Genomic DNA, 22,800 nt, shown 5'->3' on the forward strand with positions numbered 1-22,800 from the left:
GTTGAGCCTATGCTAGGCTGCTCTTAACCCAAAATGCCATGACATTAATTGGTCTAGTAAGTGGTACTGATAGTAAATAATTATAGGGTGGTCCCCAGGGCTGATCATTAGTAGCCACAGGCATGGAGATCCAATTGGTCACATCCATCACAGTGCCTAATTCTGCAGTTCACAGCCATTTACGAGGGATGCGTTTGTTTCAGCTGCACCTTCAGCAATTGGAGATTGTGGGGTGCTGGAGGGGAATAAAAGCTTCCAATTCCCCACACATCTTTTAATACTACACTCTGTTAGTGCACTGGCCATCTGACTGTGCAATTAAAGAATCACTGAAATAATTCTCCCTCTAGTAAAAGAACGCCTCACAAACGCAAAACTGATATTATCCTAGAAATACTCCAAGTCACATGTATGCTGCATGGTGACACAGGGTTTTAAGTAGTTGCTAATTTCAGGCCAGTGTTGAAAATCCCTTGCTTATTCTTAGTTACACAGACATATATCCTACATTCTGGGCCTATTCTGTACATCTGTGTCAACATTTTTTTATTAATACAAAATTTTTAGGAAAAAAACCCAAACTTTCTCATCCTAAGCTACCAAGACTAAAACAAGTAATATGTCCTCTATTTTTACCACTTGTTTTACTGGAGTAATTTATGTCCTAATATTCATAAGGTGATTCCATTAGCACGTTTAAGAAGTGCTAAGAGAAAATCTTTTAATCATGGAGATAATTGTTTATTACAGTTGTCTGTTGCTAATTAGTTTGCAAGCCATATACTCTCTGCTGACGATGCCCAGACAGAGTTCTTACAAACACAGATCTTTTTACATATGTACAAGCTGGATTCTGCACAGGCATACCACTACCACCTGAATGTAAATAAAATGCCCCAAATATTCAAGTTGCATTTAAAGTTGAATTGCTCTACCAAGGAACATTCTTTATCCCAATTCTGAGCAGGTGGAACATGTTATCAGGAGATTGCAACAGCCTGATTCAGGCATTTGATTTACTTTTAAAGCATTTGCCAAAGTACTGCTGTACCATAGCACAGAATGCCCCTTAATACAAAACATACCTACCTGGAAGTGCTCCTTCTCTCCAAACAGGTCATGCAGTATAATTACCCCTAAAACTGTACTATTCATGTTTTAGAAAATATTTATAAAAACCCGAACTATAGAAAGCACTGTTCAGATTTATAACTAACTTAAATTTACTACAAAATCTGACTGTAGCTGTGTGTATTCATCTATTTTTAATCTGACTTCCAAAAGAAATAACATTTGCAAGGCCAACTGTCGATTTCTTCCCTTTCTTCCTCCTCCCAGATACATGACTGGACTTCATTGCCCATTTACAAACTCTCAAAATGGCAAGGCTTTTCAATACAACTAAACCTCTGTAAAACCCTGAAATCTGGGGGTAGACAGAGAACACATCCCAAGCCACTGTGCACAGACAGGGAAAAAAGGAAAATTCAGCAGCTACATTTCTTGTTGGCAGCAGTTGTTCAGCCAAACCAGCAATCATACAGCTCCTGAGGAGCAGCAGCCCATGCTGTCACTTGCACACTGGGGTACATGGAAATCTAGGGAAGGAAGGATTTGGGTAACGAAGGATAACTCCTGAGCAAACCAAGCTTCATCAGTTCTGCTACTTCTGCTTTGGTTTTCAGACAAGGCGTTAATCTCCGTTCCCACTTTCATTAGTACAAATAATCCAGAGAACACAGTGACAACACAGCAGTCAAGTCACGTGCTTCAGCGGATCAAATCCCTAGACATTTCATCAGGCAAAGCAAATTCATTATGGTGTGTTTTTCAAATGAGTCTTATGAGCTGACCCAGGAAAAAAAGATAAAAAGAGAATTTTGGAGCTAGCTCCTATTAGCTTAAAAGGAAGCAGGATTTCAGCCTCTGTGCCATGACCCCTCCGTTGTTCAGCTGTGAGCACACAGCCTGCCTCCAGAGCCACAGCCTTCAAATCTATGCCCATGAAAACAAACATCTCACCCAAGTGCAACTGCCAGTGCAGCAGCAAGGGGAAACAGAAGCTGTGTATCACTAAGCATAGCAGATCTGAACCTTCTATCACAGACAAAAAGAACAGGTAGAGCCAGCTACATAGCTGGAACAAGTTCCATCCTAAGTGAACAAAGCACACCCTTCCATGCAACAGTGTACAGGAGGACAGCATGGCTGGAACAGCTTTCTGAAAGCAACCCATTGCCATTTCATTGCTCAAACTAAAATCACAAGTCATGAAAATAATCAGTCCAATGCATTCTCAGCCAAACAATAAGTAGCATCACTACCACCTCAGCTCTGCACTAGTTTTCAAAAGCCCTGCGGACTTTCTGAACTTAGACCCAGTTTTGGCATAGTTCAGCACAGTATGTACTGACAACCACCCCTCTATCACTCCTTCTTACATTGCCAGAGACAAAAATGCAGCAGAATAGTGAAAAATACTCAAAATGACATGTCAGCAGCCATGAACAAGGACTCAGGCGCTCACAGTTATCAAATTGAGTTGCTCCATCAACCAGAGCTCTGGTTTGAAAGCAGACAACACAGAAGATGAGCTGAAAATGGGAAATCATGCTGTAAAATGATGAGTCCTCAGACTATTTAAGCATCATTACACTTTTCAGTTATGTTTTGACTCAGCTTACAAAGCATCACTTCCAGCAGCACATCTCCATCCTAAACTTGAAGTCAGCAACTTCACAAACATTTCATGCCTTGTGTATTTAACAATCATCACAAACAAAAGAAGCCTGGACTTTGAGTTCTGTGAAACCTCAGAAAATCATTAGCGGTTTTGCTAGCAAGGATTTGACTCAGGGTACAGAAAATAAACTCACATGGTGCATGGAACATCACTAGCACAGATGAATGATCTTTTATAAACTTGTCGAAGTCCTCATCAGTCAGGTGATAAACTACATTTTCTTCATCTGCCCAGGGAGTCTCTGGGGCCTGTGGCTGAGGTGCCTGTGGGCTACAAGAAAAACAGACACAGCTTAAAAACAGCTCTGGTGCTAAGCTATCATTTTGGCAAGTCAGACTGCAAGGAACCACTTTGTGCAGACGTCCAGATATGTATGACCCACTAACCTTACTGAACAGCTTCCATAATTTTACTCACCCAGAACTCGTAAGTGCTGAAACACAGATAAAACCAGAGGAATAAAAAAATTCCACAAGAAGCTCAAGAGGACAGATCAGCAATGGAAGGGATGGAGCGAGCTGATAACCAGACTGCCTGGTTATTACATTATAGAAATCAGATGCATTTTCTGTTACTATTTCACCCTCCTCAGCAGGATGCTCCCTTTCTCACTTTGTAGCTCACAGGAATCATGGCCAATGACAGAAAAAAGTAGTGAGCAGAAACAGCCAATCTAACCAGTCACCCTTAATACAGACAGCATGATTACAGCTGGCAGGGAAAAGAAGGAATTGCAGTGCTGGGACCATGAGCTAGCTACACAGACTGTTTCCCCAGGGGTATATGGTTTTACCCTAAAACAACCCTGTGACCTGGGGAAGCATCATTATATCCTCATTGCAGTGGGCTTGTAGGCCTAATTCTGCAAAGCCACTGAAACGCATTCTTAACTTAAAAGTGACATGTCCTACCAATTTCATTATGATTATACATGAATTTAACCATCTTTGATGGATTAGAGTCAGAGAGACTGCTCAAAGACATGGCGCAAATCTGGAAACTGAATCTAAGCTTCTGTGGGCCAGTTCAGTGCTCATCATCCCACTAAACAATTGCTCTTGGCTTTTATTAATGTATATTAAAAAGAGAATTCGGCAGACATGAACTAAACTATGTTGACATTTATTTATTAAAGCAGTGTTCATGTAAATGACACCCAAACACGCAAACATTTGGAGACAGACTCTGAAGCTATTACTACAAGTGGCAAGGATAAAATGAGTTCCAAATACCCTCCCAAAATTCTCCAAATTCTTTGGCAAAGTACAGATCTGGATGTGACCCCATCTCTGGTGAAAGCACATTTACTATTTTTGATTAAAATGTATTATTGTGTTAGCTGCCTGGAACAAAGAATGGCAAATGGATGAGAACTCTTTTATCCTGCCTTGCTCATTTCTAGGCTGAAAGCCTACTTTGACAAAAAAAGCAGTAGAGAGATATACAGATTCAGATAGCGAATTCTGTTGATGTAAGCAGTGGGTATGATCCAAGAATATTAAGCAATCCATGCAAAACTGTGATGAACACCTCTGCTGCTGATAAATGAACCAAGAAACAAACATCAAAGCGAAGATCAGAGCTGCACTCAGCCAAGCAGCTGGGAAAGAAAAAGAGGCAGGTCCCCATCCACAAGAGTTTACTTTCTAAAGGATCAGCAAATTATCAATTGGGTTGTTGCCAAGCTTATAAGAGAGCAATAACCTGCAGATATGCTGGCAGAGTGAAGGCTTTCCAGAAAACACCATGACATTTAAGGAATCTGGAAGGGGAGTTGAGTTGAGTAGGCAGAGCATGATGAAAATGGACACAGTGGCTACAAAGCACTTGAAGAACACTGGAACACTGGCATGACCTATTTCAGTAAGGAATTAATAAAGCACAGCACAGGATATTTATTCAAATGGCCCAATGTACAATGCTATTCATGCTATTAAGCCTGCACAAGAGTTCATAAGAAGCACCTCAAGGCCTGGATGCAGCAACAAGCAAAATCTAAACCATCATTTAAAACTGAGACAAGGTAGACCCAATGCCTAAAGACCAAAAACAGGATGACAGAAGACTGGAAGAGTTATCAAGAGCTAATTCAGTTAAGAACAGCGAACAAGTTCTTGATTTAACTGAGTAGCTGGTTCTAAGGAAGGGCCTGACAGAAGTCCGCAAGATAAGACAAACTCAGCAGCTAACTGAAGGCAGCAAGAAGCTGTCTGGCTTGCCTACCATTCAGGTTGATACAGCTGTGTATCAGATTTTTTAAGAAGAAAGAAAAAAAGAATTGAGGTATGTACAAGATAGCATCTCTCATGTTAATGCTGTGCTGGAGTTAGGCTGTTTCCCTCTATCATCTCATGAAAACACCATAAAATAGTAGCCAGTGCCTATTAGGAAGATAAGAGAGGTGAAGTACCTGTAAGGCTGATGCATTAGCACACTTCAGCATAAGAAGCACCTTCAGCAAGTAGCAAAAGAAAAGGTGTTGGAGGCCTCCACACTAGCAGCTCTTGTTCTGAGAACATCATGAAAACCATCTATTCAATAATTTAAATAATTCTAACCTTTATTAAGTTATATCATGTCCTCCCCCCAAAAAAACACTTTCAGCACTTCACCGGTAACATTTAAAGGAGAAAAATCAGATAAGGGGGAGAGGAAAGAGAAAACAATTGCTTTTCTGCAGTGTGTACCTAGTGTCCAAAAAAAATAGATCATTTAGTAAGGCTCAATGTCTGCTGGATTCTCTTTCTAGAATCTATGATGACAGCACATGCATGCAGAGTATAAAAACGCACCGGCTCACCTCACCATGTACGCTCTGGCACTGCCGTGCCCCTGCTCTACAGAGCAATGCCCTGCATCAGAGTCACTTCCTAAAACAATTTTAATATTATACTGTTCTGAAATATAGCCTATCCCTGATATAGCTATCTAATTACACTCTGACTTCCCTAAAGCCCTTGCCACACCATTTGACTACTTGTACTGTAGATTCCTCAGAGTAATACAGTATTATGCACATAGCACATTTACCCCATATACGGTTTAACTGCAACATAAATTACTGGCAAAATTCAAGTATGCAGAATTTCTCAATGTGGTTTTCTTAAAAGTTCTATTTAATTTAAAAAACAGGGGCAAGAAGGCTACTGCTCAGATCATCTTTTGGGAAACTAAGAACCATGCACAAACACTAGTGAAGACACACAGCTGTCTTTACCTCTGGACTACTGAAATATCAACCAAAGCCCACAGTGGCTTATTAGCAGAGATTATCATTGGAAAGAGCTTGCAGCTGTTCTGCTTTGCCTCCAGTAGCTGTGCTCACTTGCTGTCACAGCACTGATACAAAGGCACTGCATGTTACAGGGATTATCAGGATATTATGTGGGCAGGCAGGAGGGAAAAAAACCCACCCCAAACATCTAACGTTTCACATATGGTAGCCAAGAGATAACCACATCCTTGCAAAACTGAAAAGCATAATAAAGTTCAGGTGATGAAGTCATATCCTTGCTCCAAGGGCTGATCATCATCTCAGCACTGCCTGAGTTACCATCTTGATTAATCCATATCTGAAGGCTTAATGGACTAAATGAGCCTTAAACACTACAGCTAAATTCCTCCTCTTTGATCCACTGGGCAGTACTTGCCTGCAGTGCTTGTACCTCCTGATGCTAACAGGAACACTGATGTAGCTTCACCCAAGGTTTCCCAGTCCTGAAGCACCTAGTCTACCACTGCTGAAGACCTTGCACCACCTGCAGCTGTATGTATAACCACAGCACAGCCCCACCGGTACAGTAAAACAGATTTATTCTGAGCCAGTTTTGCTAAGCCACATTACGACAACAGTTTGTAACTGTCTGTTCCTTCCCACGCATTTGTTTCCTTTTATTAGTTTAATCGCAAGATTATTTCTGTGGCTGTGGCAAACAAAGGAGGGTTACAAAGATGATAATGCCCAAGAGCTAGGGCTAACTGCTAACAGTACTTCTCCATCAACAGACTATCTCAGCTCTCTCCAGGTGCTCTGTCAGCTTCACTGGCATTGTGCTGATTTGCACCAGCTGAAGAACAGCTATACATGCACACGCTTTTTCTGTTTCTTTCTCTCAACTGCCAACCCCATAAGATCATTCAGCCCCCAAAATATTTATGACTGCAAATACTCTCTTTAGGTGGAACAAGATGCTTTCAACACCACTTCATGTCATGACAGGAAACACAGACATGGTAAAAATGACTAGCAATCCAGAGTGCCTTGATCTATGGTTTGTCTCTGCAAGACACTTTAAAGGCTCCAGCTAAGAACCAATGAGAACTGCATACTTAGTATACACATTTTTAATAAAACAAGAGTCAGATCTTTTGCAGGTTATCAAGTTCAGACACTCAAGATCACTGGAAATTTAAGCTGGCATTTTAGATGAAGCTGAGATCTGTGTATCTGCATCTATATTGGTCCAGAGTCCCCTATTACAGAAAAAATACAATTGTGAAATGCAAGGCGTGCATGCTAAAAAACAAACATTAGGCAACGTCTCTGTACCAGTTTAGCCAATCTCAGCAGGGCAGTTTTATTTGCTCTTCTGAGCAGAGGGAACGTGGGAGAGATGGGCTCCTAAACCATTACATTCTGTAAATAATGAAGAGTACATAAAAGGGTGGAGTGCATGAAGTTCAATGCCTTACTTTTTTAGCCACTCTGCTATATCTGCTGCAGTAGCACCATAGTTCTCGAAGTGGAACAGGAACTTTCCTTTCCTGTTAAAACAACAAAATAAGGTTTAGTCCTTGCCCTGGAAGATAAGAATGTGCAATTATAGTTGAGTTGTATGAATTCTGAAGTAGTAGCAAACCATAACTGACTCAAAATAGCAGATTGTAGGATATCCCCGGACATTGTATTCTTCCTTTATCCTTTCAAATTCTGCAGAGTAAACATTCATCCCAGCAAGAACCTGAAAAAACAGCACAATCACATTCAGTCTTACAACAGGAACATGACCGCTGTCTGAAAGAGTTAAGTAAAAACAACTAAGCTCTGGGCAGATTCTAATTTCAATCATACAGCAGTAAAGCAAAGGGATCTCTGTAAAAGGCAGTGAAGTTTTTCTGATTTTGTTCAAAGGGGAACAGAACAGTATTTGAGTCTAGTCCACAGAAAGTACACATCAATCAGATTGTGATCTCCTTGCTCTGGAAGTGTCTCTTTTAATTCACTCACTAACAGAAATACCTTAAGGGAATTCTCTTAATCCTTCTATTTGTGGTCTTCTTTGTGCATTTGGATGTTAAGCTACAAGCCTAACTAGATTTTTTTTTCCTGCTTCTGCAAGTACATGGCTTAGTTTGTAGCCAAATATTAGCTAGGACACAAGAAGTTCCACCCTCATCTCTCTGGTTTCTACTCCAGCAATGAATTTACAATCCCAGCTAATGTCCAGAAGCTCTAGCCAACGAAGCACTGGTGTTGCTCCAATTCAAAAATGCACTTACTGAATGGCAAGGGGAAATCAGCATTACTTTGATGTTAAAGTAAAACATGACCTATCTCCATGAGCCCAGGAAATATGCTTTAAATATGTTAACTTACCTGACTGGTATGATATAATGAGAGTTAAGAATTAACCTTATCCTACAGATATCAAAAGAGGGGCACAGAAGCATAGTAGCTTTTCAAACAAGCAAGCAAAACAAAAAGCCTCTCCTTCCCTTTTCTTACCTCTATCCCAGATCATCCTCCACAAGAGCCCATGAACCTGAGCTTGAGGCCCAGGGCTCCTGTGACTTATCCTGTGCTTTGTCCAATTGTCTTCCAAAAATTTCTGACCAAAAAGTTGAAGATGGGACTGATTCTGAATTTTTGTGGGTGTGGGATTCACTCAGAGGTCACTCTGCTGTCAAATCTGCAACCAGTGAGCTGCTGAGATACCACTTCATGATTAACTTACATTTAATGGCATTGACAGCTTAAATCATTTCAGCAGCAGAGGTCTTAATCCAAACCCCTCCTCCTTCCCCCTCTAAAATCAGGATTTTCTCCTTCCAGCTGAAATACTGCATCAGAATTTAATACCACCTTCCTGACTGCAGCAAACTGCACAGACCAACCAAATGTGCTCAAAGCCAGCATGAAATAAATCTTAAAGCAGAAAATCCTCGTTTGGAGGTCAACCTTTTCTAAGAACGTACTGCAGTCACAAAAAGGTACTTTGTTTTCTCTCCCCTATCCTAAGAAAGGATAAAAGAAAGGTAATTGAGAAAATTACAGAAATAAGGTTTATACTGGCTGGCCAAGTCTCTTACTTTGAGTCTTCCTTGTAGTTCCAACAACCAGATTGACTTAATTCATATAAAGAAATTAGCTAGACCCAATTCTCCCCTTCCCTTATCCTCTATGTCACCACTTACAAGTAGGTAAATTCAACAGGATCAAGACACAGTGGTTGCTTTATAAGGAACGAGCCAGGTTTGTTAATTAATTCCCTCATAAACACCGCTCTCCCAGATTTCACATTTGCCACGATCTCTCAGAGATTTCCTAGATCCTAAATGGGCATTCCCAGGCATTTCAGATATTCTGCTACAATTTCACTGTGCCCATCCAGCTTGTGGTGATTGATATAAAGTCAGTGACTTGGATTCATAATGGTGTTCATACACCATATAAAGCATAATTAGCAAAAAGCCTATTAGATTGGGATTTGTTTTTAATGGCGAAAGTAACAGCTTTAGCTGGCCTATAATCATAAAATTACCTACTATCAGGCTGCCTGGGATGATCAAAATACACCTACTACCCAGAGCCAGGATCCTCCCTCTATACCTAAGCTGCTCCTGCCAGATGTTTAGCTAATGTGCTTTTAGCAAATGAATGAATAACTCTGACTTCAATTTAAGTCCACTACCTTTTGTAATATCCACAGCAGACACGAAGACCAGTTTATTCCTTTCAGCTCCATAGGGATGTTTGACATATTTCAACACTTATCTGCTCTCCCCCAAGCTACCTGTAACCTGAATCAACTCTGAACCTTTCCTAGCTGGCCATGTCTCTGGGCTTCTCACCATCCCTGTTCTACTATGACCACTCCCTTTTGAGTCTTCATGACAGGACTGCTCCAAAATTGGTATATCACACAACCACTTGAAGCCTTCCTAGAGCTAAACTTAATGAACAGATTAAACAAAGTCTTTCTTTATTTGACATCTGAAGTTGTGTAGGAATTTTATGCTTCTGAAGTCTCATGGTTTTACCAGAGAAAAGATAAGCACCAAAGGAAAGCACTTAAGCATGCGCTCAAGCCAGTCCTTACTGAGCAAAGCATTCAGGCACACCCATGAAGTCCATGGGCATTAAAAAGATGCTGAAGTGCTTTGCTGACCACCATTTTCTCCCTGTACTGGGGGCACAGTGCATCACTGACAGTCACTTGCCGGTGCCCACCCTATCCACAAACCACAGGAATCTCTTGTGTCAAGGACAAAACAAACTACCTTATTCTGTTTTGGAGCCCCTTTTTTCCTTCTGCACTGGGTGTAATAGAACTGCAAGATCTAAAGTGAACATAACACTGAAAATGCCCCCCTGTCTTCCTCTCAGTAACAGTACTGGGACAAGAAACAACTAGTCCCAAGAGAACACAGCTACCAGCAACAGGTACTATTCACCTTTTCATTTTTATGACCTATTAAACGGGCAATACCATACTTCATTTTCCTGATATATAATAGCAGTAATAGCTTTTGAGCTTGGCACATCCTGACAGCTAATGACAGGTCAGATTAAAAGGCCAAACCTTCAGCTCATCCAAACCAATCATAAACTTTCCAGCAAAGTCTGATCTAGAGGTCAACACTGCTGATTTATCATAGGTACAGCACAGTTAGTTTCAGAAACGGCAAACTGTGTACACATTGCACTCAGGAAGCTAATTAGGTCAAATTTAGACAACGAGACTGATTTTTGTGAAAGACACAGGTGGCAGTGGCATAACCAGACTTTCCTCTGAACCGATTCTGCACTAAAAACACTTCTGTGCAAAAAGCACCCTTGATCTGAGCTGCACCAAGCACAGGCACTGCTACTCCCAGAGCAGTGCCACAGCCCTGTCACTCAGCTGTGAAGGATTAGTCTGGATCTACAGAAACCATTTCCAAGTGAGGAAGGAAATAATCAAACTAGAATAGATCTGGAGCTTAAATTCTCTGGTTTGAATTTAATAAAACGAACTGCACATGGACAAGGAAGAGATAACTGCAGAACATAGTGCTCTGCAGCACGCCTTCTCTCTGGCACTACCTCTGTAGGCGACTCTTTAAATTCCAAATTCCCACCCACCCCACGCCTCACAATGTACCCGCTGTCCAAGACAGGAGTGCTTTCCCCAAGACTGCATTGCATGCTCCATCGAGGGGAGATGGCATGAGCGCTGCCTAGCTAGACAAATGCGTTCTTGAAAATACCGTCAAGGGTTGTACCCTGTCCTCAATAAATCTGAACAACTCCCACTCATTTCAGCCTTAAGCAAACAAAGATTTAGAGGAAACGCTTCTGAAAAACTAGTTGGGAGAAAGTGAAGCAGTCTGACAACACTCAATGTTTATAAGCAGCAATGGCCAGAGCTGCCCTAGCAATGTGCTTTATCCTTTCCTCATCACATGTCACCTCTCCCAAGGAAACCTGTAAAACTTGACAGTGAATGATCCAACAGGTAGGATCAGACCAAATCCAGCTAAAGCCATGAAACAATGCTATGTCACTCATGTATTATTGGTATCATATAAAATATACATTAAGCACATTATAAAACCTTGACTATAGAAATGCCTTTGACTTGCTTAGGGAGATCAGCAAGTCTTTTTAGTACAAACAGGTAACTAAATTACTGTGACTGCTGTTGATGGATTTTATTATAGTCAAAACTTACTTTCATTTCAATCCAGTATGAATGTTAGCTTTGTTGACAAAGTAAAACTGTAAGATTTTGTTAATGCTTATACTTAGTGGCTAGGAGGACGATCAGTAACTTACACAGGGAAAGTCCCCTCCCATGACACTGTGATTCTTCACTAAGAAAACTGGATTAATTATTACTGTAAGGGTATCCATCCTTGACCCTGCAGTAAAACATCAGGCCAAAAAGCTGATCAAACATTTCTTTGTTTTTACCAAAATGAGCTCAAAAGGACTACAAACTCACAAACCAGTGACTAAACACACACCTGCATACTGTCAGAGCCCGTTTTTCCATGGCAAGAACTATGCTGGATTAAAAGGCAAGTGAGTTAACACCTCATTCTCCAAAGTTTTAAAAAGAATGAAAACCAAGAGAAAGAATCCTGAAGGGATTGGGACAGGGTCGTTAATTTCTGGTTTTGTTTTGACATACTTAAAAATTGCCCACTTTGTGGTTTAAAATATGCCCCCCCCCAAAAAAAAAAAAAGTGTTGAAAGGGTTTATTTTTAATTTTATGTAAATCTTATCTTCTCACTTACATATTTACCCTTCAGTTCTGTGGCTGCCTGCTGATAAGATGGCATCATTCTCTTACAAACACCACACCCTGATAAGGAAAGAAATCGTGTAAGTAATATGCCACCAATTCAGCCTGTTCTACAGGATCTATGTTCCAGAGCATATGAAATAACACATTTTATATTAGAAAAGAAGCAAACAAAAACCATAAAAATTCATTCTCCATTTCATTATATTAATTCCTAAGGATGTTACTTCTTGTTACATGTTGCATGCTCTTCATGCTATTCGTTTTCAGACTAATTTCTTATCCCAGTTTTGGAAAGAGTAACACCATCCTGTATTCCTCAGACTCTACGAAACTTACATATCAAAAGTCAATGGAAGATGTCATGCTTGTGAACTCAAACAAAAAGCTTTGTGCATTTCTGGTCTTTAAGGGATGGGGAGAACTACTTCAATTCATCCCATCTTAACAAGTCTTTGAAATCAATTTCACAAGCACTTCCTAAACACACTGTACAGACATCAGAAGTTAAAACACTGCTCTGTTAATTGAGAAGACATAACTCAGGAGAAGCAACAATTCTTGTAATAAACAATAATGCATTGAGGAAAAGACAAACAGCAAGTGAGGAAGACCACCAGTGTATAGTTGGAGTGCGCTCTGGAGTGCTAAGCAGATTAGCATTAAATCACCTTGTAAGCTGCAGGTTTCACACCAAATAAATACGTACATGCACATGGGAAGGGGCAGGAATGTAGGCAGCATGAAAGAAAGGAAGCTGTGGCCAAGCACTCCAGATGCTTATTGTGGCAATTCTCGGGTCCACCTTGGGACAACTTTTGTTGTCAACATTTTCGTTCTGGTGAAGAGACAGGAGTTTTGCAAATATCTTCCAGAAAGGAGGAACAGATTTTGTAGCCACTGGTTTAGGATCACATCAGCATGCCTGGGAAGAACATCCTTTAATCAGACAAAAGAGAGCTCTTGTTTCTGTGGTCTTTCCACCTTTGATCTCTTTGCTCAAATTGCCAGTGAGGTTTTTAAATTAGTGCTGATCAAAACAACAATTTCTTGGTGGGCACAGACCACCCACTTGAGGCCCACAGAGGTCTTGCAGCCTCATGCAAACCACCGGACAAGACATCAAAAGATACGAGTTAACAGCATCTTCTGGAAGCTCACTGCTTTTCAGCAGCCTCAGGCCTCAAACTCCTCCAGTTATTGATTTCCCTTTCTTCCCCTCTTCAACCTCTTACTGCTTCCAGGACTCTCTTGTGGAGTGCAGACACATACTAGCCTGTTCCACCCAGCTGTCACTTCTACTGTCCTTCGGCTCCAAGCTCTGCTGCTGCCTCAAACTCGCTGCTCCCAAACCCACTTCAGTACCACCTCTCCTGCCCACATATTTCTCGGTTATATTGTTCAGGATGCTGTAAAGCCACATATATCCCTATGCAGGCATAAAAGGGCAACCTCAAAAAACTGATTTTCTTCTGTCTTCTTGTATTTTGTCTTGGGGATGGGGGGGGGACACGACATAATTAAGCACATATTAGTTTGCTACTTAACACCTCCATTTTTAAAGCCCTGTTTTCAATGATGTTCTGAACAGCTCCTTTTTGTTGCGACATCCAGGCTGTCTCCTCCAGGAGTCTTCTCTGACAGAGTTAACTACAAATAAATCTTGAGTGCCTGTAAGTACATGTAATTTTTCATATTTAGTGCTGTCTGGCTTTAAAATACAGGTCCAAAAGTACAGTGAATGGTCTCCAAATGGCACGTAATATCTTCTAAGGAAAGCATGCCTTTGCTCTGAGTCATTTTACCCAGACCAAGCATACCTGAAATATTAAAGAAACTACATTTAAGTCTGCAGTCGCTTTCATCTCCCTCTGCACCAGTACATAATGAGAGAGCCCCATCTCCTATGAATCTGCCACAATGAATCTAAAATCCCTGCTTCCAACAAAGCAGAGAAATAATGCAGACATCTTCCCTAGAGCTTTCCAAAGTCTGTGATGTCCTCCTGTGCCAAAGACCTCCCTGAGTCACCACTTACAAGAAAAGCAAAATTTCCTTTAGTGACCAGCCTTGATTTGCTGCTCTCAGTTATGAAAGGTAAGACCGGTATGCAACCAGTAACAGCTGCTCAAAGCCAGTACTTCAATGCTGGATGCATTCTGCATTTCTTTTCTATCTTGTTAGATAAGAAAAGAAAAACTGGACAAGAACCAAGTCAAAAGGTCTTGTGTGTTAAATAAAAGATGAGGGAGTTATGAACTGCAAAATCAGAAGGGAGGGGAAAAAAAAACCCTTTACAAGCAGCCTTCCTTCACAGCAGTTTAGAAAACAGCAGAAGTATTACAGCACCGAGAACTAGCAGGTGTTTTGCCACTTCAAAAGAAGAGAAACAGGAAGGAGGAGGGCTTCTGGGGGGGATCAGTTCAAAGAAAACGAAGGGTTAGATAAGGCACATTTCAGGAAGAGGCTTAGTTATGGAAAACCATTATTCCTGATACAGGTAAACGGTAAAAGCACTCTGCAGCTGAACTCTCCCTGAAGGGCTGATTTAAAGGCAGAGCAGGTGTATCATCTCCCGCTGATGCTAAGGTGGCAGCAGTGACTGGGAATGACTGTGAGATGGGCCAGGCCACACAGAACCATCCTGCTGCAGAGTCTGAGGGCACAGACCTGCAAATAATTTAACTAAAGGATAAAACATTCTCTAAGTGATGCATCAAACCAAGTCTTGGGCAATTCTGGCCATCTTGGCAGTACTGAGACTAAAAAGGTAGACTGGTGTTTCAGGCAGTAATTATGAGAGAAAATACTCTGAGAAACACCAGAAAATGCTGCCATGGGACACAGTTTTAAAGATAATCAGCCAGTAAATTGCTAGTGGTGTCTAACATCAATTTTCCTACCAGGGCATACCAAGTGCTAGGAGGCTTTTCTAGCTTAAGTCACAGATTCATTCCTCTCTCATGGCTCCCCTGCTTTCCATCTGAGCAACAACTCCAGTGCAACACTATCTTGTTTTGAAAAGCTGGAAAGTCTCTCACGTAACAGTCACCAGGAAACACAAAAAAAGCAGTTGTAAATCTGCAAAATTAAGAAACAAGCAACCAATGCAATGACAAGATAGCAGCAATACAAGGCCAAAGCCACAAAAGAAATGCAATGACTTCAACATGCTCTTCTCTTTCCTTCCTCTGCCCCCGCAGCCCAAAATCTCACTTGTGTTCATACTCCCAACAGTGTGGGTAGGAACATGCAGGGTGCCTCCTAGATGGAACAGGAAAGATATTCCTGCTCCTGACCACTGCACTGTTCCCTCTGACAGCAGTCAGGAAAGGCTGGGTTTTTCAACTCCACGGTCTCCTCCAAAGATATTCTGCTTGCGTGGAGACAGATGGTCTTATGCTATGGACCAAACTGCAAAAGTAAAAATTGTGTGCAATACCCATTTGCACTTACAACTTTGTACAGGCCAGAGGGCTAGGCACTCCCAGACAGATGTATGAACACTTATGCACTCAGCATACAGTGTTTCCGTCTTATACAACAAAAATCTAGGAAGGACAAAGGGTAAGGAAATCACAGAATCATAGAATAGTTAGGGTTGGAGAGGACCTTAAGATCATCAAGTTCCAACCCCCTTGCCATGGGCAGGGACACCTCAACTAAACCGTATCACCCAAGGCTCTGTCCAACCTGGCCTTGACCACCACCAGGGATGGAGCATTCACAGCTTCCCTGGGCAACCCATTCCAGTGCATCACCACCCTCATGGTAAAGAATTTCTTCCTTATATCTAATCTAAACTTCCCCTGTTGAAGTTTTAACCCATTACCCCTTGTCCTGTCACTACAGTCCCTAATGAAGAGTCCCTCCCCAGCATCCCTATAGGCCCCCTTCAGATACTGGAAGGCTGCTATGAGGTCTCCACGCAGCCTTCTCTTCTCCAGGCTGAACAGCCCCAACTTTCTCAGTCTATCTTCATATGGGAGGTGCTCCAGTCCCCTGCTCATCCTCATGGCCCTCCTCTGGACTTGTTCCAACAGTTCCATGTCCTTTTTATGTTGAGGACACCAGAACTGCACACAATACTCCAAGTGAGGTCTCATGAGAGCAGAATAAAGGGGCAGGATCACCTCCTTCGCCCTGCTGGTCACACTCCTTTTGATGCAGCCCAGGATATGGTTGGCTTTCTGGGCTGTGAGTGCACACTGAAGCTGGCTCATGTTCATTTTCTCATCGACCAGCACCCCCAAGTCCTTCTCCACAGGGCTGCTCTGAATCTCTTCTCTGCCCAGCCTGTAGCTGTGCCTGGGATTGCTCTGACCCAGGTGCAGGACCTTGAACTTGGCATAGTTAAACTTCATAAGGTTGGCATCTGCACACCTCACAAGCGTGTCAAGGTCCCTCTGGATGAAATAAGAGAAAGCAGCTGCTTAAAAGAACAAGGAGCAAGAGTCATGATATTCTACGATGACAAGAGAAAGAGGCAAGACTAGGATACAAGCAATGGACAACTAGGGGAAAACTGAGGACAAACAGGCAGACCACCACCGTAAGTTGAACGAGATGGACAAGATAGTATTAGTGAAGCACAGGTGACATTTCTAGTCAGAATTGGACATCTCAGTGTAAAAGGGAGAGATGACGGGACTTGCTGGGTTACTTACATGGAGCATAGAACATCATTAGAAGAGGTTTGTCTTCCTTCTTCAGAAGCCTTCTCAACTCCTAGTGAATGAATCAAAGAATGTAAAGCCACACCTGTACTCAAGCACACTTTTTATTTGTGTTACAACTTTAAGAGCTAGAGAAGGCTCAGAGGGATATTATCAATGTGTGTAAGTATCTGAAGAATAGATGTCAAGTGGATGGGGCGGGCTCTTCTCAGTGGTGCCAGGTGACAGGATGAGAGGCAATGGGCATAAACTAAAGCACAGGAAGTTCCACCTGAACCTGAGGAAGAACTTCTTTACTGTGAGGATGACTGAGCACTGGAATAGGCTGCCCAGAGAGGTTGTAGATTCTCCTGCCCTGGAGATATTCAGGAGCCATCTGGACACAAGTCTGAGTAATGTGTTCTAGGTGACCCTGTTTGAGCAGGAGGTTGGACTAGATGACCTCCAGTGGTCCCTTCCAGCCTCAGTCATTCTGTGAAAAGTTATTATAGAATTAGTATCTGCTAAATATCCTAGACCAGTATCTTGACTGCTGAGATGTGGAAGTTGCATGGTTTGGTTTAGTCTCACTTCAGAAACTCTTGACTGGAAACTTTTGCTTCCCTGATGTATCCAAAAAGCTATAATCTAATTCAAAAAGTCAGACTCAATAATAAGCAAAACAAATTCATTTTTCACACTATGAATCCTTGTCAAAGCTATGAGAATCCATAAGAAAAGACTTTTCAGTAGCAGCATGATAGAGAAACCAGATGAAATTTTCAAATTGATTGCAGCCCTTGGAAGTCTTATAATAGAGTACAGAGGGTGAACATTAAAAATTAATCTTCCTACAAAAACTGAATGTCAAAATAACTGTTTCTAATATTAAAAATGAAAGCAGGAAAATTGAAAAGCCCTTTACAAAATACCAGCTAGAGTCCAATCAATTAAAGCTTTAAAAATCTATAGACTAGAAAAATAATACAAAAGACCAAGCTGATTATACTAGAGAGAATATAATGGGTAGCTCTCTGGTGACACTGGATTTTTAAAGTAGTTTCATCATATTTGCTGCTTTCCCACTTAACACCAAGAGGACAGTTACTGTGCAAGGTTACATCTCTCAAGATCAGGATCCTGCTCCAGACTTCCTGAGACAACCTCAGGCACATGAGGGAACCCAAGGTTTAACTGCACTGCAGTTGTAAGAGCAGCATTTTACCTCCTACTTGTATCCTGCAGTGACTGCATCTTGGAAGCTATTACACTTGCCTGAGACAAACAGGTCTCTTCTGCCACACCATACACAATGCTTTGATACTTGCCATGCAGCTGGCAGACTAGTGATGCTTTAAATTTCTTTTCCAAAGAAATGAAATAATGGTTCTTCATTAAGAGTTAATGCAAAAAAAACCACATTTCCTTTATCCCATATATTTATAACACACATAGAACATCTATCCAGTTAATGTACCTTTTCACTGTCAACATGTACAACATCTTTGGCTTCCGGATCCTCCTCCCACAGTGGAGCACCTTCTGGATCCTTCAGAAAGGCCACTATAGACTGTAAGATGCAGGGGAAAAAAAAAAATCTTTTGAAGCAAGATGAATGGAAATGATGAGACATCCAATCTCAAATCCATGCTGTCATGCAAATCCCATCTATTCAGTCCCTTTGCTTTTCTGCTCATATTCTCATCTGCTTTAATGCCAATAAACACAAATCTCCAGTTGCAGCACCAAGTCATACATCGGTATGTAACTTCCTGGTAACCGATATCCCAACTTACCAGTTCCTACATCCACCATAAAACTGGGGAAAACAGTGTGAAAGTATAGAGCAGAGTATATACTAACACATGCCAAGAATATCCATCCACATGCCAGGAATACCCATCCACATGCCAAGGCTTGTACTCCACCTTCTCAAGATCAGGTTAACAGCATATCTGGTGACACATGCCACCGAAACAGTCTCAGAGACACTTTTGCCACCTCTCTGCCTTTGGCAGGGTTGTTCTGGTACAACATCCCAACAGCTTATCAACAAAGGAGTTCAGCTCATTTTCCTGCATCTCAGGTAGTAGAGTAAGGCTCCTGCTTATGGCAGGATCCACTTATTGCACTTATGTTCCTGTCTGCTTTCACAAGTAATATTGAAGAGATTTCTCTTATCACAAGAGGCAGCATATATTGCATATGTACACAGTAAGAAAACCTAAGGGGTAAGGTAGTAGTTTTGGGATTACAAACATTTAAAGGAAATCTGTTTTAACATGGCATTAGCAGAGAAAAGAGCCAGCTAGGAAAAAAAAGTCAAGTAATGTACAACGGAGTTACAGTTACCAAAAGCTCTCAAATGAGAAGCATTAAGAAAATAATATACGGGGAAAGGAGAGAAGAGGATAAAACAGCAGAGATGATTTACATTTAGGAGAGCTACATCAAGTTCTGCTCACTCTCAGTCTGCATAGACTGCAAACATACACTGGAGGGAACAAGACAGGGGTCAACATTTTAAACAGCTAATGACTGTAAGAACTCCTCTCTGCCAAGTTCATTCATGTAGAAACTGAGGTGGTTAGTGGACAGGGATTAAAGAGATTTAATTCATCCAGCCTCTCCCCTTCAGCCAAGACAGAAAAAAATCAGAAGTGCAATGTATTCTGACAGAGCAGGCAGTACGTTGCCTTGCATTCATTGCTCCATGCGGTGAAGAGAACTTCCTGTATGCCTTTAAATAGCTGCTCCCAGCAGCACCAACAACCTACAGCACTTCCTAGTCACAGAAAAGCAATGGTCCCCAAGTGGCTGGGTTACAAGAGCAGAGAAAGGCCCAGGCCACAGCAACCCCCAGGCTGAAGAATCAGATATGCTCCTGTCTTGCTATGACATGGTCAGGACCTGCTTTGACTTAATGGCACTGAGAGAGCCATGAAGGGCTGTAACCTGCTGCCCAAACTTCTTCAAGACCTTTGAACCTTAAACATTGACTCAGCAAAATACAGGACATGGCTTTATCCAACCTATGCTGCTAAAAGCAAGCTAGTTTTAACAGCATAATAGCTGGATAAAACATATGGACCTTAGGTTTAAACTTGGGGGGAAATAAATGTATCTCTCTCCATATATAGGCATTCCCTGTAATTTTCACTCCTTTGTAGTAGAGATGCTAATAAAAATATCTTTCTTCATTTCACACACCTGCTCCTTACAACAGCAAACTTGAAAAGGATTCAGTGCTTAGAGCAGTACCAATTTACTGGATTAGTCTATTCCCCTTGCTAGTACTGAGCAGATTTGTACTTTAATGAGTGTTTCCTCCATTTCAGAAGCAGAGTAAAACTCTCCCTCTGTATTACCCTCCAGAAAAGACTTCATGATGTAATAAACACAGCCTGGATACTAGCCTTATAGCACTATCAAGGATAAGGACACGGTGTGGCTAAAGCAACATATGAACAGACATATCAGTTAAGATCAAAGACTGATCTAAGCTTCAGTCTTCAACAGCAGCTTCAACGCTTATGGGAAAATTATACCAGTACAATTCTTACATAACATACACTGATATATGCTCTCAATTTCTGGCAAAAAGTAATTAAGTTTATGGACCCTGCACCAGCTGTTGTATTTGAACCTCTGTACTTGCTAACTATCAATGGATCTCTCCTTTATGACTACATAAAACTGTTTTAAAGATTCCTAAATTCTTGGCTTTCAAAACATGTAGCTATGAGTTTTACAACATTTTTTTTTTATACACTACGGTTACTTGTTTCAAATCAGCCATCCCAAAATGCCAGTGTTTGCACCCAAGTTTGGAGAAAAAAAATAGGTAATCATTCCCTTTTTCAAGCTACAACAGTTATAATCTCATTTTTTTTCCAAGCCCAAGAATCTTCATGCAGATATTCAGGCCATCCATGCCTCTGACCATACTCACTGTCCTTCTGCAGTACTGCTACACCTTTCACTTGATGGCACAATCACAATTACATACAAGACACAAAATGAAGGATCCCAGTGGACTCAGATGGTGAAATAACATTTCCTCTCCCATTCTCTGTTCCTTCCCTAATAATCTGACTTTGAAATACTGAAGCACAGACCCAACCCTGTAGACTAGTAATTCAAAATCCATTACAATAGTCTGCATTACTCTAGCATAGCTGGAGCTGTGTCCTTCCCTCTCATGCTCATTACCCCACAAGCACCTCCTTTCATACTGACAAGCCACTTGGCATTGTGAGAACCTAAACCCTTCTGCAAAGAGTTGGAAATGTTTTTTAATTAATCCTAATCATTTTGCATCACCAAACTTTGCTATCTTGGAGCCCACCTCCCTTTACCAGGTAGCTCAAACAACTCTGATCCTAACACAGGTCCCAGCAGCAAGAGGTTCTGACCCTTAACTTCCCCCCATCTTGCACACCAAGTCATCCTTTATTCCTCATTTTTCTCACACTAAACCCACAAGGGCACCTCTGTTAATTACATAAGGATTTAGTTACTGTAAGAAATGAAAAGCTTTCCATAAAACCCCAAGTACAGTATCTGCTGGATCAGCCACATCTACGAAATTGCCGATTACTTCAGAAGAATCCTTTTATAGCTCTTCAGACCTGTGTCCATCATCCTCCAAAATGTCATACATATATTAATATGTCTACTGGATGCCTGGAAAGAAGATCCAAGTTTTATTGCCACAAGCTTGCTGAATGATGTGAAACAAATCCTTTAATCTCCCTGTTCTTCAGTATGTCCACCTGTCCGTAAAATGAATGATACCCTATGTAATTGTGTTGCTCTGCTGCTTGCTGTTTGTAATGTACTGGGAGATGCCTGACAATCACAGCTGAGAGAGAAAAAGAAAGGTCACTGCCTCAACAGAAGAAAACGGGGAGAAGAGGTTAGAAGGAGAAATACAGAAAACATGCAGGCAGCTGTGAGCAGCAGAACAAGTAAACACTCCACTGAGTTATCTGACCACTGCCCAGCAATGTACAACCTATAAATCATTAGCACCTGGTTTCACAAGGGCAGTTATACTAACAAAGACTAGAGCTCCTAGAGTGAGGGAACTTCAAAACTCTCCTTCCACTTGCACTGGAATCCTACAGCCCCTTCCACTGGATGCTGCTTCCTTCTCCCCAGCAGGCAAGGCAAAAGGGAAGAGGGAAGTGCTGATCACAAAGCAGCAACTGAAGGAATAGATGGTATGGTTCTTGTTGTGCTATGGTTGCCTCTCAGGTTAACACTCCCTAGGACTCTGCAGGTGCTTTCCTTTTGATCCCATCTGTTAGGGAGGAGTCCTAGCACTAATTCCTGGTTGAAGGACTTTATATAAGGCAGGAAAGATATGTCATGCATTGTTTAAACCACCCATATCTAGGCAACTAACAAGTCTCCCTTACTCCACCATCCACCAAGAAGGAAAAGAATTTACTGGGTACCTTTCCTCACTAAATACCGAAGGAGCTTCAGGCACCCGCTGGCTAGGCTGAGTATCTAACACTGCTCCTGCAGGCAAGATTTCTACTGCAGGAGATGGGAAGGTACACAGCCATACTCTCCCACCACAGGTAAATCCTGCATGACAACCCCAAGTGCAGGCTGAATGGATGATTCAAGCCAGGGCATGCTTCCCCCACTCAGGTATCCCAGAACTCTGGCTGTAAAAGGAGCACATGCGCTTACAAACAGCCACTCTGACAGACTGAGGTTCAGCATCTCACACAGGCCTTCCTCCATTCCAGACCAAACATCTGAACAAGCCAGAAAGTAAATGTAATAATGTCAGTCCGGAGTAGTGTCAACAAGCCTCCACAAAAGACCAATGGTGAAGCAGGGCACGAGTTTGCTGGAGGAGGAAAAGAACTGGGA

The 22,800-nt window shown here is 41.7% G+C and overlaps 1 protein-coding gene across 3 annotated transcripts in view; it reads right to left on the bottom strand.

The window, feature by feature from the left end:
* Positions 1-22,800, bottom strand: part of PDIA5 (protein disulfide isomerase family A member 5) — a 100,312-nt gene that overhangs the window by 47,460 nt on the left and 30,052 nt on the right. For all 3 annotated transcript variants that reach the window (XR_009727957.1, XM_061370063.1, XM_061370064.1), the window contains 6 exons: positions 18,386-18,478; positions 16,921-16,981; positions 12,246-12,313; positions 7,613-7,704; positions 7,436-7,507; positions 2,877-3,013 (listed from right to left, as the gene is read on the bottom strand). Coding sequence is in view for 2 of the 3 variants with exons in the window: in XM_061370063.1 (XP_061226047.1) it covers positions 2,877-3,013; positions 7,436-7,507; positions 7,613-7,704; positions 12,246-12,313; positions 16,921-16,981; positions 18,386-18,478 (523 nt within the window). In the remaining variant the exon portion in view is untranslated. The remainder of the gene's footprint in view (positions 1-2,876; positions 3,014-7,435; positions 7,508-7,612; positions 7,705-12,245; positions 12,314-16,920; positions 16,982-18,385; positions 18,479-22,800) is intronic.

The sequence above is a fragment of the Neopsephotus bourkii genome, unplaced genomic scaffold (genome assembly GCF_033783945.1).
Source record: "Neopsephotus bourkii isolate Nb327-2 ecotype Australia unplaced genomic scaffold, CSIRO-AGI_Nbou_v1 NB_1526, whole genome shotgun sequence".
Taxonomy (NCBI): domain Eukaryota; kingdom Metazoa; phylum Chordata; class Aves; order Psittaciformes; family Psittacidae; genus Neopsephotus; species Neopsephotus bourkii.